Below are 15,711 nucleotides of genomic sequence, written 5' to 3'. Positions count from 1 at the left end.
CATTTCTAAATGCTCGATCCAGGATTTAAAAGTAGCAGCCCTCCGGCTGTGGTCTCCCTGCCTTTCACAAACTTAGAATTCCACTGAGAAGAAACATGCCATATCTGAAGTGCTTCTGGAACAGATTAAGAAGAGCTTCTCATGGGATGACAGTAGAACTTGGACTTAGATACAGCACTTATGTGTTGTTTGCTGCATATTGTGGAATCGGGCATCTTCTGTGCGAACCCACAAGCCAGGAAAGCAAGCCACTGTGCCAGCATGTTTGACCGGGTAATTAGCATCCGAAATCCAGCCTTCCGTTCCCAGAACCTCAATGACAACGCAACGGATGAGAAAAACAGAACCCCCGCTCATTCCACAGCCCGTATTTATGCTTTTTGGGAAGCAGTTGGGGGGCAAATTGCAGCACTGAAAAGTTGAAATATGCCCAAGGTTTTTGTGTGGCAGAGCTGTGGCCTACACCGCCCCTGTACACAAACAGATGTGGTCCCACTCACCAGGCAATCAGCCCGTTCAAGGCCCGCAGCCCCACAGCACGGAATGTGTTGATTAAATACAGTTTACAGATCAGCCTTTTGGGTTTATGTTGTTTTTTCCCTTCATTGTTTTGGTATGGTTAACATGGAGAGGGAATGGGTGTGGAGACTGGTGGAGAGTGGGAGGTAAGGGGGGCTCATTTTTATGTCTGCCGATTGGTTGTTGGTGGTTTTGACAGACATGTTGTTATCTTCTGTTGTTTCTTGTTGGCTCTAGCTCCTACTCATCGTAACAGCTAGTGTTTGAATTTGGAGGCTCCCCTGAGTTACTGACAGGAATGTGCTGCTGAAAGGACAAGGGAGCTATCAATCAAACAAACGGGATGTTGCAAATCAATAGCCAGAAATTTTCACGGTTTATTGCATGGTCTCAATGTAATTTTTTACACTCAAAAAAGACTAAATGGTATGTGACAGCAGCAAAGCTGAATAATGGATAATTGCACTCTGTATTATCCCATCTCATTTCAGTATTGTATCCTATTGTCTGATGCAGGCCCCTCCTCTGTACACAGTCCCTGCTTTTCAGGGAGTACGGTATCAAGTTGTGTCCAAATCCTCAGCATCCTGATGAAGGCCCCAAAAACAACTAAGGCAGGATCTTAGCATGTCCCCTGTGGAGTAGTGTGGTGATTTATCTTGATCGCCTTGGCTGCCCAGAAGTACAGAAGGGAGTGTGTCGCATCATAATTCATCCCACCCTGAGCCAGTAGGGAAAATGCCAGAGAGGCAAATACTAACTTGTTGGTCAGCTAGGAGGTGAGGCATACAGAAAGGGAGCTTGAAGTTGTAGTGTGGTTATGTGAGCTTGCCTTGAGAACAAGTTAGATGGGCAGCATCTTGTGGTAAGGAAAGTGGATGATTTCCAAAGTCATCAAAAGACTTTGTAAATGGCATTAAACTTAAAGAAAATGAAAATATTCACCCCCATATATTAAAACAATGTCTTTTTAGAGATACATTGGTTGCATGTTTATATTTTTACCTTTAAGGTTGTAGTACACTAAACTAGCTCATACAAAGTGTTATAGTAAATTTGTAAGAAAAAAACAAAACAACAAAGCTCTATGGAATACAGAGCACACTTACAGTTTCTTTTCCAAAAGTTCTCTTTTTCACTTCTAACCAATCACTGCAAGAAGTGCTTGTTATATATAATGTCACACTTTTTTGAAGCATTCTGACCCACTTATTATTTGTAGACCAATACGATATTCAGATGATGATATTTGCGCATTTGTGTGAGAGGTGAAACTAAATCCTTAAATTCAGCTTCTGTTGTCACACTTTTAGAAAGAGTTGGTGCCAGCTTCTAGATTGTTCACCGTTTGTTTTTTTTTGTTTGTTTGATATCAGGTCAACAGTGGCAAGAATGTGAAACGAAACTTTAACATTTTTCTTTTCCCTACTACTAATTGTACTGCAGTCTGCCCCACCAGCAGTCTAACGTACATGCACTGTGGTATGCACTTACTCATAGAATTACTCAGATGCTGAACAAGCTGTGCCTTGTCCGAATCACTTTTTCTCACAACAGAGTTTTAACAATGGAACAACAGAGAACATGTAATCACACAGTACAGAACAGAGAGACAAATAGCAATTACCTGGTTGAAAGTATGTCATCTACTGGCTCACTCTGGCTTCCCATCCTTCTATCCTTCCTATCCGTCGTTATGTGTCCTCAAGTATCATCCTTACCAGGACAAATGACAAGGAATCTTTATTTGTTTTGTTTCCCATGCCTTAGTCTATTTCCAACAGGGCACCCACCCTTACTGTTCAGGTATTATGGAACTTTCTTTACTTTGCAGCTACTGATTAAGAGATACGGCTCTCCCTGGGCTCTGAGCCCTTCCAAAAGCTTCGTATTCAACCTCTGCAACTGGAGCCTCTGAAAAACACACAGACTTCAAGTAACATCTTGTCAGAAAAAGGGTGGACCAACAAGGTTTCAATAATGGTACCTGCCAGACAGAGCTATTATTTGCATCCTCCTGACAGGCAACGGTAGTAAATTTCACATTATTATCATGGCTTCATATACGCTCTTGGTCGTTTGAGTGATTTACTGCAGCTAGAGTGGTGTGCATCAACACGCTGGTTTGCTATCGGCCAAGAAACAAATAACCATTGTTGATAGATTGAGGTTTATAGTAAAATGTTGCAAAATGGTTTTGGTAGGTGCAGCATGGAAAGGAAGGTATTTTCATTACGATGGAAATGAAATACATTTCTTTTCAAAACAAGTTCACACTTGAAGTTCTGATGACATTTTTTCTTCAGTGAGCATTTGAAACATGCTGAGGATGCTCATAGTGCTATCCAGGGTAGGTCCTATTACCTTAGCATTACATGTAAATAATTAAATAATAAGCTAATTTGGAGGTTGTTTTTGAAATTTTTGAATGATATTCTATATGTTGTTATTGTCAACAGATCTAGTAAAAAAAACAATCCTTCGAACAGGTGTTTTGTGTGATTGAGGATTTATTTTACTGCTTGGTGTAACAGAGCTCAATTCCTGTCAAGGAACTGATAAAAAAAAAACATTAAGTCATGCCGCTGCACTGTGTGACACTTTGAAACACTGAAACTATACATCTGTGAAACAAATGGATCTACGTTGAGAGTGTGTAAAGTATTAACAATGGTTGAGCTTACTGTTGGACTGGGGTCTTTGGTGGTATTTGCTAAAAATAAAATAAAGTGATACAAGAGTACAAGTCCTATCCTTTGAAAACACTGTATTTTTCTGACTATGCAAAATATTAGAGCATATACTGTTTCTATGAATCCTAAAGGAAATCTGGTACCCATTGTGATCCATTATTAAATCAGCATCAGTTCAGGAGGGAGGTAGTAATGAAACTTGCTAAACAGATTTCTGCATTACATTACTCAATGTTTCTTATGTTCTGTCCATTCAACAAAACATATTAGACTGTATTGCATGATTTAGCTACAGTAAATGCTAGGAATCCCAGAGTGCAATTCCTGATGAGGTTTGAGTCACCCAGTCTAATAAGAAGCAAGCCAGCGTCAGTGCCAGCTTACCCAGGTAGTCCTTCAGTGAGGCTCCCGAGCACTAATCTGAGGAGGCAGTGCCAACCTCTCTGTATGCTGCTTAGCGGCGGACCAAGCGAAGCGTGTTTTTGTGTATGGAGCGTCTGTTTCTTCTCATTTCTCCCCTCCCGCCCAGAACAGAGGGCTCTTTATGGTTGTTTGTAGGGGAAGAGTGGGCCTAACGGCAGAAAGTTGGCCCTCAGACAAGGTTGGTAGTCTGCAGGCGCTTACTGGAAATGGAGCGAGGGTCTGGGCAGGGCTGGGCTGGGTGTAGGCTGGCGTCCTCTCAGAGACAGTGAAAAAGAGACTGAGCAGGGAAACTCGGGAGGGAGGACGGGGGAGGGTGGAGGTGGGTTGGGGAGTACATCTCAGCCCTGCTAGGTCTCCAGCCCACCTTTCATAGCCACAGAAAGTAGCTGCAACCTGGAGCTGCTACACTCTGTCAAATAATTCAACATCCCTGACTGATTTTTCTTCCCACATACATGTCACTTACTTCAAAGACAAAGACAAATGTTGGAAATATACCTGGCCTTAAGAAGGTCCCATTTCCATATTTAACTAACATAACTGTATTGTCTAGATTTACCGTTCTTTACACTCTCGTCTTACACACACGTTGTGTACCCAGCCTGCAGTTAATGCTGCCAAGAATCAAAACCACACATATAAACACTCATTTGTTCACAGCAACCATCGAGCTGCTAAAGTGTCAGCTTAAACAGTGTTTGCTCTGAGTCACTCAAAAATAAAGCTTTTTATTACATTGCAGTGTAGTATAGGAATGTTACTGACAGGCAGTGAAGAAAACTAAGACAGAAAATGAAGAGATTATGTTATTAAGTTAGCTGAACTGAGACAATGAGTGTGTAATCATTGAAAGATTTTAACAAGGCCAGCAAAAAGACACTTTGGTTTCTTAATTGAAAACATAATGTAGCAGTAAATATGGAAGCAAAAGGGAAAGAATATTGCAAGTTGAAATGTTGAACTAACAGTACTTTGACCTCAAACTTGAGTTTAATTTATAAACGAGCCTACAATGCCAAACATTTTAGTCATTTCTTACTCAGATTCATTGTGTGAGGCCCTCTGTTACCCCACTGACAGCGTTATAGTGAGTCATTAGTCTGGTCATTTCTTCTGAAGGGAGGCCTCTGACTTCATAGCCGTCTCAGGGTTTATTACCCTCATCTTCCTCCTCCTCTTGTCTACCTCTACCCCTTCTTTAGAGAGAATGATTGATGACTTATGGTTAGTACACTTTATATGATTGCAGAACTGGAAACATTTATTATGTCTGTAGTCCAATAGTTCACTTTCATGAGGACAGTCGGTTGGAGTGTCAGCTAATTGTAGTCAATTACCTAATATTTTCATCAACATCAAACACCTCCTACTTATCACTTACTAAAGTTTATAAAGTGACAAAGTGTTGTCTTCTGGTTATTTTCCATACCTGTCCAACCAGGATACAGTTTCAGCCACATGTTTGCTTAAATGTGGTTCCTGTAATAGTATTAGCTGACAAACTGTTGTTATATTGCTAACTAATAAGCTGTCATTCAGCTCCCTCTCTAATAGTCATCATTTCTCCAGATTAGCTGTCTTTCTGAGGGCTGAGTTTCTGCCAGGTGTTCGTACCACACACTAAGGGAATGACAGGCTGCTTATCAGAGCTAAAGCAAACTAGGTTGACATAAATGCTAGTGCCCCATCAAAGGGTTGTGCCACTGCCAGCGGCCAGCAGACGTTTCTATCTAGGACCCAGCCCCTTGGGGCCATCAAGGCTTACAACACCCACTTGTCTGCGTTCTTGCAAGTACAGCTGCCAATTACCTGCCAGAGATGACAAATTTATTGTATAGCCTATTTTGACCGGCAGGCTGATCGTAGAACTTCAGACAAACTTCTAGACAAAGGCGGCTATAGGCAGCTACTTAAACATCAGGTTGTGTTCTCTTATCATGCACCATGTAACGTCTGATGTGAGAGACCCAGTAGTCTTGCCCACCTAAACAGACAGAAAATACACTTTGTTGTAGCCTCAACGTTGATAAACCTTGGTCTCGACTTGTCTGTAGCTTTAGGGCTTAATAGGAGAAGGAGAACAAAAGGGGATTATTATGTATTAGCTGTAGGACTGGGGAGGGGAAAGGGTGTAAGTGGATTGAGACTGCAGACACTTTTGTGTAATAACAGAAGTTAGGGCTTGTCAATGAACATACCATTGAAGATCACTCTGGATGATAACTAAGCATAGCACATGTAATCAAATTAAATCAGACTGCCTCCACTCCCTCACTCTCCTATTGTCTGTCTTCTCTTTCTCTTAATCTATGACCTTCCTCCTCCACCTTCTGCCCTTCTCTCCCTGTCCTTATCTCTGTGCACTTCAGTTTGTCTCATTGATATTTGACTAATTCTCACTCCCTTCCACAGACCTCCAGGACTTACGGGCAGTCCAGTCATCTCAGATATTTCTCTGATCCGTCTCTCACCTCATGCGGCGGCTGGGACAGGGGAGTCCCCATTCAGTCCTCCACATCCTTACGTCAACCCTCACATGGAGCACTACCTCCGCTCAGTACATGGCAGTCCTACACTCTCCATGATCTCGGCTGCCCGAGGACTGAGCCCTGCTGAAGGTAAGATTCTCCCCATGCACCGGCACTGTAGAACCACCAAAATGTTAACTATAGGTTTAATATCTGCATATGCAAATACAATAGAAACTGAGATGTGGACCTCAAACCATGATGATGATGATGTTGAACTTGTGATTAACTGTATATTGCAGTATACAACTAGTTGCACTGGAGAGTGATTTTTCTTTCATTCTGGTATAAGCTGCGTATCAAGTATCCATTTATCTAGAGGTTGATTTATGCCAAATGCGACCAAGCTGTTCAACAAGTTTTCTGACCATAGTGAAAGTCAAAAGTACTTGTAGTTGTTCCAAATAGATAAACTCAAAGCTAGTGAAAAGTCAGCCATCCTAGAGAGGTGAGAGACATATTGTATAAATATAGGAACTGTCTGTCCTGGAGAACATTCCTAGTGTTGTACTTGGTTGTATAGGGGAAAGTGGCACAGATAGTTGTGCAAAAAATTAGAAAAGAAAATGAAGAAAGAAATTCAAATCTTCTTTCTTATCTCCACACACTTGGACAATAACAATGTAAAATACAGAAGTGGTTGAAGCCCACCAATCCGATGCCAGAAAATTCTGGTGGGACTGGCAAATTGTAATTATAATAACAGTGGCCTGAAAATTCATTTTAGCTGTGTCAAACAAATACTTAATTAAGTATATAGACATGTAAGTAAGGATATTCAAAGTTTTTATCAATGGAAAGCCCTAGAAGGTAATGTGAGAAAAATCAGATACCTTTCACGTGCACATATACTGTAGATAGATTAGAATCACCACCATGTGTCTGTAAGATGGAAACACTCAGCCTTCTTATGGTGTACGTAATGGATACAAACTGAAGAACTGAACTGCCACTGATATGGAAAATCTTTTAAACTGTGGCTATTCTGCAACTGCTATGACCAGTTAACATTAAGGAGGTGTGATTAGAGTTGAGCGGGTTTAGAATTTATGTGTCCTGTTCCCTATAAACCAATGCTGTCTGCTTGGCTGTAGCTCAGTGCAAGTGTATGCACTTTAATTTGCACAGATGATTATTTAACCAACAGTGATAATTAGTCTTACACCTTATATGTTCCCCTAAATAAGGTACTGAAGCACACCTTTCATCAAGCATGTTATGGTGTTTTTGCAAGTGTGTGCATGCTGGTGATTTGCAGCTGTACCAGGCATACACTTTGCAGTGCAGGCAACTTGCCTGCCCATTTGTATATGTGTTTGAGTAGTGGGAACCATGGAAAGTAGTACAGACATATGCACTCGGTGCACCTTAACTATTGAGTTCACACGATGACAGACCTGTCCTCGCTACCCCTGTTCAAACAACAGGTCGGAGAAGAGAGAAAAGCCACAGGCCTGCACCAGCACCAATAAATCACCAGGCACATGCTGCTGGCACGTAATGCCTCTCCACCTTTTAAGAGAAGCAATGCGGAAGAGATGCTGTCACTGATAAAGTGGCAGGAAAGTATGGCACCAAATGGAGGGCACTCTGCAGCTCTGCAGAACATAAATAAAGTCAGTGGAACCATAGAGCTCAGTGAAGCTTGTGTAAACTTCTGATAGGGATGCATGGGAGCTGGGCATGTGTTGAAGGCTGTTTGTGAAACTCTAACTTCTTTAGGTATACTATATAAATTACCATAGCTTGTAGTGTAATTCCCTATATACAGTTGTTAATTTATTTCACAGTTGCAACATCTGGCGGCTTGGTGCACACACAAAAGCCAAAAGTGGAAGGAAAAGAAGGATATTGTTGTAAAGAGCAACAGTATTGCTAGACTGGAGTCTATCCCAGCCGTCACTGGGCGAGAGGTCGAGTACACAAGTTATGTCCAAGTTAGAGTCACCAGTTAACCTAACATGCATGTCTTTGAACTGTGGAAGGAGCACCCATTGAAAATCCACACAGGCTCAGGGAGCAAGGAGCTGTGCTTGGAAAATGTTTCTACTTTCTGCCAGCGTAACTTTATGTCTGATTTTACTGATTAATACTCTAGCTGCTGCCTCTCATCCCTTTGCGTTCATAAGTGAGGGCACACACACAAAAACACTCAGACAGAAAATTTTGCTTTGCGGAGGTGGAAACGTGATCTGGCAGCCGTGGAGAAACCAAAGGAGTATGCCTGGGTCACTGCTGCTGCAGCACAAACACACTGCCTGTGTACTGTTACCACAGCCATGGCCTAATAGTTTCTGATGGATCCAGATTTTTGCTTTATGTGTGTGCTTATGTGTATGCGTCTATGTGTGCAGAGGGTAGAAGTGGGCTGTGGTTTTTGCTCCCCCACTATACCCCAGTGATCCCAACCCCCACTTCCCCCATGTTTCCATCAGCATGCATATTAATCCACCATCAGCCCACACCCCTGTCAGCTCCAAACACCCATACCCAGTGGGGGAAGGAGGGTGAGGAAGCAGGAAATGGAGGAAAGGGGGACACAGGCCGAGTTAGATGTAGGAAAAAGTAAAACCAATCCATCTCTCACTCTTATAGTTCTTGACATTTTTAAATGTGGCTTTACTGGGTGCAGGTGTTAACACATTTTTACGTCAATATTACTTTTGCTCCTGCAGAGTTTAAGGCTTCCTCAGCATTATGACTGTGTGTGTTTGTGCATCTGTGTGCACCTGCACCCTGTGTATGACTTCAACCTGTCAAACATAATGCATACACAACACTGGAGTGTTGTAGGAATGTGGTATTTCTTCCATGAGTAGCCCCCCTCTGTTGCCCTGCTCAGTTTCTTGTTCTGCTTCCTTTACTCTCTTGAGAAATTTCCCCATAACCCAGCAAGCCTCAAAGACATCCGACATCTTTTATCAAAAGCTACATGCCTCAGGGCCATGTAGGCTCGCACAAATCTTCAAATGTGTAATACAAGGCACTTGTCTCCTCTGTTGAGTCCTTCTTGTAACCTTACTGTTCTTGCAAATGTTCTATGAATGTATTACTTAATCACATTAAAACAAAATCAAAATGTATTTCGATCAGCTCCTCTGACTTGTCAAAATTCCTTTAGCATCATTTGCAGGGTTATAGTGAACTTCACACTGAAAGATGAGCAGGAGCTATAACAGGTTCTCGCTGTGTTTACAATATTACATTACAGGACAAGAATACGTTGACATGTTTTTTAGTTGTTCTTTGTTGTTGTTTTTTACTTAAAGAAAAAGAAGCTACCTCATTCTCTCCTCATTTTTCTACTGCAGTGACCCATGAACACTTGAAGGATCGGGCTTTGTTCAGTCTCCCCCCTCCACCACCAGGGGCCAACCCCACAGAATACTACCACCTGATGGCCAGTGCCAGTCAGAGAAGCCCCTACGGTGATCTGCTGATGCAGAGTGGCGCAGCGGCAGCGGCAGCAGCTGCAGCTGCAGCACATCTACCGGATTACATCAGCCCCGTAGATGGTGAGGAGGAGAATGCTTACTACAATTACACTTGACAAAAATACATGTTTTCCTATGCCTAGCATTTTGTTATTTAATTGGCCAGTTAAACAGCACACTTGCAGTTACAGTTTAGTATTCATAATGTGACAATTGCCGTAAAGGCATCAATAAAACAAATGATCATAATGATTGTAAGGTTTGGGTCCATCCATCCATCCATTATCTATACACCGCTTAATCCTCACTAGGGTCGCAGGGGTGCTGGAGCCTAACGCAGCTGAGTTAGGGTGAAGGCAGGGGACACCCTGGACAGGTCGCCAGTCTACCACAGGGCTACTTATAGACAACCAAGCACACTCACATTCACACCTACGGACAATGTCGAATCACCAATTAACCTCAACATGTTTTTGGACCATGTGGGAGGAAGCCGGAGAACCCGGAGAGAACCCACGGGGAGAACATGCAAACTCCACGCAGAAAGATCCCAGTGTCCTCAACGGGACGCAAACCGGCGACCTTCTTGCTGCAAGGCAACGGTGCTAACCACTGAGCCCCCTTGCAGCCCAGGTTTGGGTCTCAATAGCAATTTATCCCACAGATTTATCAGATTAATCTAAATCGGTTCAAATTGGGTATGAAATAGTTTCAGGTTAACTTTTTCAACACTTCCCCAACAAAATGCAGCATATTTGGTTCTTACTGGGAGATTCTAACACCTGAAATGAAAATGAAACAATTAGCAAAATTGTTGTTTTGGCTACATAAGATCTACATTTTTTTTGGCCTTTGGCAAGTCATTTAAGGCATCTTATAAACCTTGTACCAGAGCCAGAACACAACCTCTTTCTTCATACTGTCACCTAGAGCCTTGTCAAAGGGAACCCTAGCCATGTTCTTTGGTTATGTTGATATTTCCTAAATAAAACAAAATAAAATTTAGTTTATTTGAACATGTGAAAGCTTACAGAACTACCAACATTAAATGTTAGTGGGATATACAGACACATCATACACAACGTTAAAACCACCAGCCTAACATCGTATAGGTCTCCTTGTGTCAACAGCCTAGACTCATTGGGACATGGACACCCCACCTCTCGAGGAATCCTGTCGTGTCTGGCACCCTGACAGACATGACAGGAGATCTTTTGGATCCTGTGGTTGCAGGGTGGGACCTCTGTGGATTTGGTATAGGATCTACAGAGAAGCCAAGTTAACACCTTGGTGTCTTAGTTGTGCTCCTTAAGCCATTCCGATGCAGATTTGTAGTGTGGCAGGACACATAGTCCTGCTGGAGGAGGCTGCTGCTGTCTGGGGTGCTCTTGCCATGATGGGATGTGCTTGCTCTCCAACATTGTTGTGATGGGTGGCACATCAGCATGTGAACATCCACATGCATATCAGGTCCAAAGGTTTTCCAGCAGAGCATTATATTGTAACGCTTTACATATTAGTGGTTTTAATGTTGTGGATTATTTGTGTATATACATGTTAAAAAAAGAAAAGAAAGGAAACTGCAATCCTAGTAAAACAAAAGCACATACATGTCTTTCATCCCTGTTGTAAGAGAAACAGGCAAACTTTACAATCACCTTTTGTTCTCAGCACCACGCATGTTGATTCCATCCTCTTATTCTTTCTCTTGAGGGTTTTTCATGGAAGGTTCCCCACATCAAAGCTAGTGATTTTTAGTCTTCCACACATGGGGCCTGTGGCTAGTTGAGAGTGCATAAACACTGAAAGCCCCAAGGCCAGGAGCTCATAAAATCACGTTACCTCAGTGTCTTATTCTGATGGTGTTTCAGGTGTGTTTGTACTATTATTATATTTATTATGGGTAACATTCGACAAAAAGTCTAGGGTAACTGTAAGTGGCGGCATGGATGCAGGAGCACTACCTTGATACTTTTGTCTCTGCTCTGTATCTGTAACAGGCTGTTAAGGCAGAGATTAACCTTGCGGACTGGAGGTGCTGTCCACTTAATAGTAGGGATGAGGCAGGTTAACGCTGGCACACATATATACACAGTGCCAGACAGCAACTGCCAGGCAGTTGCTCACAAACTCATACATGTGTTTGCACACAAACTCACAGAGACCAGCCTGTTCTTTCAGAACCTCGACCCTCTATCAAATTGACAGTCAGGCAACAGAACAGACATTTGATTTCAGCAGTGAAAAGCATCCAAGAAACTTTCAACCCCTATGAATGGGAAATAGAAAGTGCACAGAGTGAAAAACTGTCCGTGAAAGTTAGCCTTTTCGATGCCTGATTATCAAATACCCCACTTGGCACTGAGGCCTACTTCACTCCAGGAGCCTTCGCTCTTTCTTTCATCCCGTTCAACCACCCAGCCAGTAAAAAAATTGCCCCACTGCTTTCACTGCCGCAATGTCACGCTCTCCAAAGACACTTATGTAGCCTTCCTCACGCAAAGGTAGGAAGACACAACAGATCAAATAAAGTGAATGAGATACTGGATAGCTTGACCATTAATCTTTTAAATTACCTCAATCACTTAGTTAAACACAGCAGTGCTGAAAGGGAAGGGTAAGGAAGGGTTAGGGGCTTTGCAGAAACTGTTGACCACCTCTTTTTCTTCCCTCCTTCGCCTTTTTCTCCTCTACCTCCAACCACCTCAGTGACCGCCGCTGTGCTGCCTTGCCCACACTTGTTTGGGGTGGTTGTTTGCTCATGAAGCCACAACCCCCACCTCCCTCACCCCTGCTGCCTGCCTCAATGCAGAGTCCACACTTGCTGCCACCATTCCAGCAGCTTTTATTTAGTGTTCTACCATCCAAGGAGTGATGTGGTCAGGCTTGGGCTGCTCTGCCAGTCTGGAGGCTCTTCCATCGCAGCATCCAGACACAGGGACCATATTGACCAAGGCGGCCAACTAATGGTCGTTGCGGGCAGCCTCAGCCTGAATCAAAGGCTTTGTTTATTGCCAGAGGGAGGAGGAGGAGTCCCTCATCCCTTGCCGTTAGTCTTGGAAAGCAGCACAGATAAAACCCATATTAAAAATCAATTTATGCACTAATATTCAGCAGACCCACCGCAAGAACTGAGAGCCTTCAGTGAACCCATAGTATGGCTTCTCAAGCATCTCCCCCTCCTACCCCTGTTTCCTTCTGGATAAGTGAATTGCACGGCTCAGGGTTGAACCATGAAACACTGAACGCTGCTGTTAGAAGTGTGCTGGTAGAAATGTTGTGGAAACACGTCAGTAAAAGATTTTTGACAGGGCTGCAGGTCTTTCTGGTCCACTTGAGAATTTTAAGATTTACTATTGGTCATACCTCAAGCCAAACACTTACACACAGGAATTTCTCCACTTTTAAAGATGCTGCTGTAATGCTGTAAGTTAGTATTGGTGCCTGTGGTGTCCTGTTACACATCAGTCACTGTCCTTATCTGGCATGAGTAACACTGAGGCTGAGAGGAGCAGACTGGGCTAAAATAACAAAAATACATTAAAACCTGTTCTTGAAAAACACCAATTCCAACAAGTCTTTAAATCATGTACTGTTTTCTTGTTTTCTTTAGTTAGTAAAACATGTCAGTGATTTATGGTCAGTTTTGTGCTTTGTAAAAGAAAAAGTTGCTTCTTTGCTCACATATTTCAGCCCTGTTTTAAGCAAGGTTGTGAGGTTTGCTTTAAAAATGTACTCTGATACAATCACCAATTACCTGTTCAAAAATGTGATCAGCAACCTAATTCCATAAAAAATAAGAAGTACTTAACTCAAGTTTGTTGACTGTGTAGCAACACAGCAACATTTATTAACTTTATCAACTTTATTACTTTCCTATTTCCATAGCAATAAAAAAATCACATATTATGATACTGTACTCGTGATACCTTAAAATTTGTTTTTGTTGTTGTTGCTTGTCACCATAAGTTGGTGGTAACTTTATAATTACAGATGTCGAGTTCTCTATGTGAAACATCTATGTGTACAATAATGTCACGACTGCAAATATTCTGCTGTGAGAATGTGAAACGGAAAAATCGTCACAATAAAACAACTGACATGTAGAAAAAAAAATATTTCAGACTTTTTAAAATGGAACAACCTTTTACAAAAAAAAATGAAAAGACATCTCAACAGCTGTGAGGGAGCTCAGGACTCAACTTGAAGATCGCTGCAATGAAATGACTCACCTGCAGCTTCTGAACTGTGACTGTGCGTAACAGAAAAGTGCACAGTGTCATTTAACACTTGATCCATTAGATTAAGTAGATAAATGAACACTGCTTTTGTGACGTGCGTAAATGCGCACAACTCTGTCTCAGCTCACACTGATTGTGCTGCTCTATGCTAGTATATGTGAAGGGCTATACACGATGAAGGAGTTTGAGAGTAAAGCTCATTCCAACTTTAGTGAACAGACATTAAAGTATGATTAGCATTAGCACTGGTACACCACCACTACTGTAAGTGTACATAAAGTCACATTATGGTATTTCACATTGGGAGGCATTCAGAAGACTGTTTGTATATGAATGAACGGGTATGTAAGGGCTGGGTGGGCAGAGAAATATCAGAGCGGTTTGCGGGAAAACATTGAAGCTCCCACGACAAAAGCAGCGGCCAAAGTAAATGTCTGCCATCCTGAGGAAAAAGAGATTTTAGTGTTGACGCACCGGTGGGAGTGAGGGAGATAGATTTGTGTACTGAGGTGGTGGTGAGGAGAGAGGGGAATTTAGGGGGCTGGTCCCCTCAGACTGCACACACAAACACTTAACTATATGTTGGTTCATGAGCACATGGGTGGAAGTGTGTGCATAAACACGCTGGCAAACACAACGGTGGCTTTGGGGTGGACACTAGGGGCTCATAGAGGATTCGGCTCAAGCCCCCTCACTAATAAAATTCACAGTGTTAGTATTAGTGAGATTTAGCAGGTAAAATAAACATTCTCCCTCTCTGGCCGGCCCAGGGGCTGGCTGTAGATGTGGAGGCCTGGGGTCCTGCTGGCAATCATTCACTGCATAATATATATTCTAAATTGTAGCCTTAGCAGTGATAGTTTAAGAGATTTAAAATCAGTCAATTGTTCAGCCCTAATATGCATACAAACCTAATCTTGCACTTGTCGAACAGAAGACCCAGAAATGCACCCACCCAAAGTCCCCCACACCTCAAAGAGCTATATTGTTTTAAAGTAAACAATTTACATTTTACACTTCAAATTTAACAAATAATGTCAACAGAGCTTGAAACTGTGGTAAGAGAGGTGTGAGTGGCATCGATCAACCGCTCATGTCAACTCTCAGACAGTTTTGTTATTTGGGCAAAGTTTAGAAACATAATTTCCTGTTTAAAGACAGTACTTATGCCGCCTGCAGATAGGCACTACCTAAACTCTCTGAACCTCACGCAGTTACTGAGCGTTTTTTCCTTTCCCGCAGCCTGTAGCTCAGCTCAGCCAAAAAATATCCATGAATTTTTGTCGCATGAGTGTCTGTCCCTGCTGAATCAGTCATAGATGGCCAGTTGCACTGAGAAGCTCAGAATTCCTTTTTTTTTTTTTTTTTTCAGAATCTGATTTAATACAGTTCACATTTTTCAGTGAGCCACGTAGAATAAATACAATGATTTTGATGAAAAATTGTGATTTTAAACTTAAATTTGGTAGTTTTTCCTTACAGAATCACGTGTTGCACATGATTAATTCAAGCACTGTATGAAAGTTGAAAACACAATGATTCTTGCTGGGTTTTTTTTACGGTTTCTTCCTCTGATAAGTAATGTGTTTTTAGTGATTTCAAAACCCCTCCAGTGAGTTTGGGGTTTGCAGTGTTAAATGTTAAAGTCAGGGTCAAACAACAAATTATTTACTCTAAAGGGAAAATATTCATTTTATGCACTTAAACACTGTTAAATGTAGTAAAATCCAGTCAAATGTGCATCGTCTTGTCTTGGATCTGCTGTCTGTGGTGTGTCAGAGCAGATACTATTTTTTTTCTGTAAGCAGAGACTGCTTGTTCACACATTCAAGGATGTTGGAAGGTTTGTATTTCTCACTACATTTTTGAGGAT

At 42.1% G+C, this 15,711-nt stretch overlaps 1 protein-coding gene across 1 annotated transcript in view; it reads left to right on the top strand.

Moving 5' to 3' along the window:
- gli2a (GLI family zinc finger 2a) overlaps window positions 1-15,711 on the top strand; it is an 85,808-nt gene that overhangs the window by 52,816 nt on the left and 17,281 nt on the right. Inside the window, exons 4-5 of the mRNA XM_008286064.1 lie at window positions 6,048-6,253; window positions 9,475-9,678. Of these exons, the coding sequence (XP_008284286.1) occupies window positions 6,048-6,253; window positions 9,475-9,678 (410 nt within the window). The remainder of the gene's footprint in view (window positions 1-6,047; window positions 6,254-9,474; window positions 9,679-15,711) is intronic.

This window comes from Stegastes partitus, unplaced genomic scaffold (assembly GCF_000690725.1).
Source record: "Stegastes partitus isolate 25-593 unplaced genomic scaffold, Stegastes_partitus-1.0.2 Scaffold429, whole genome shotgun sequence".
Taxonomy (NCBI): Eukaryota; Metazoa; Chordata; class Actinopteri; family Pomacentridae; genus Stegastes; species Stegastes partitus.
This window is presented reverse-complemented; position numbering and strand designations above follow the sequence as displayed.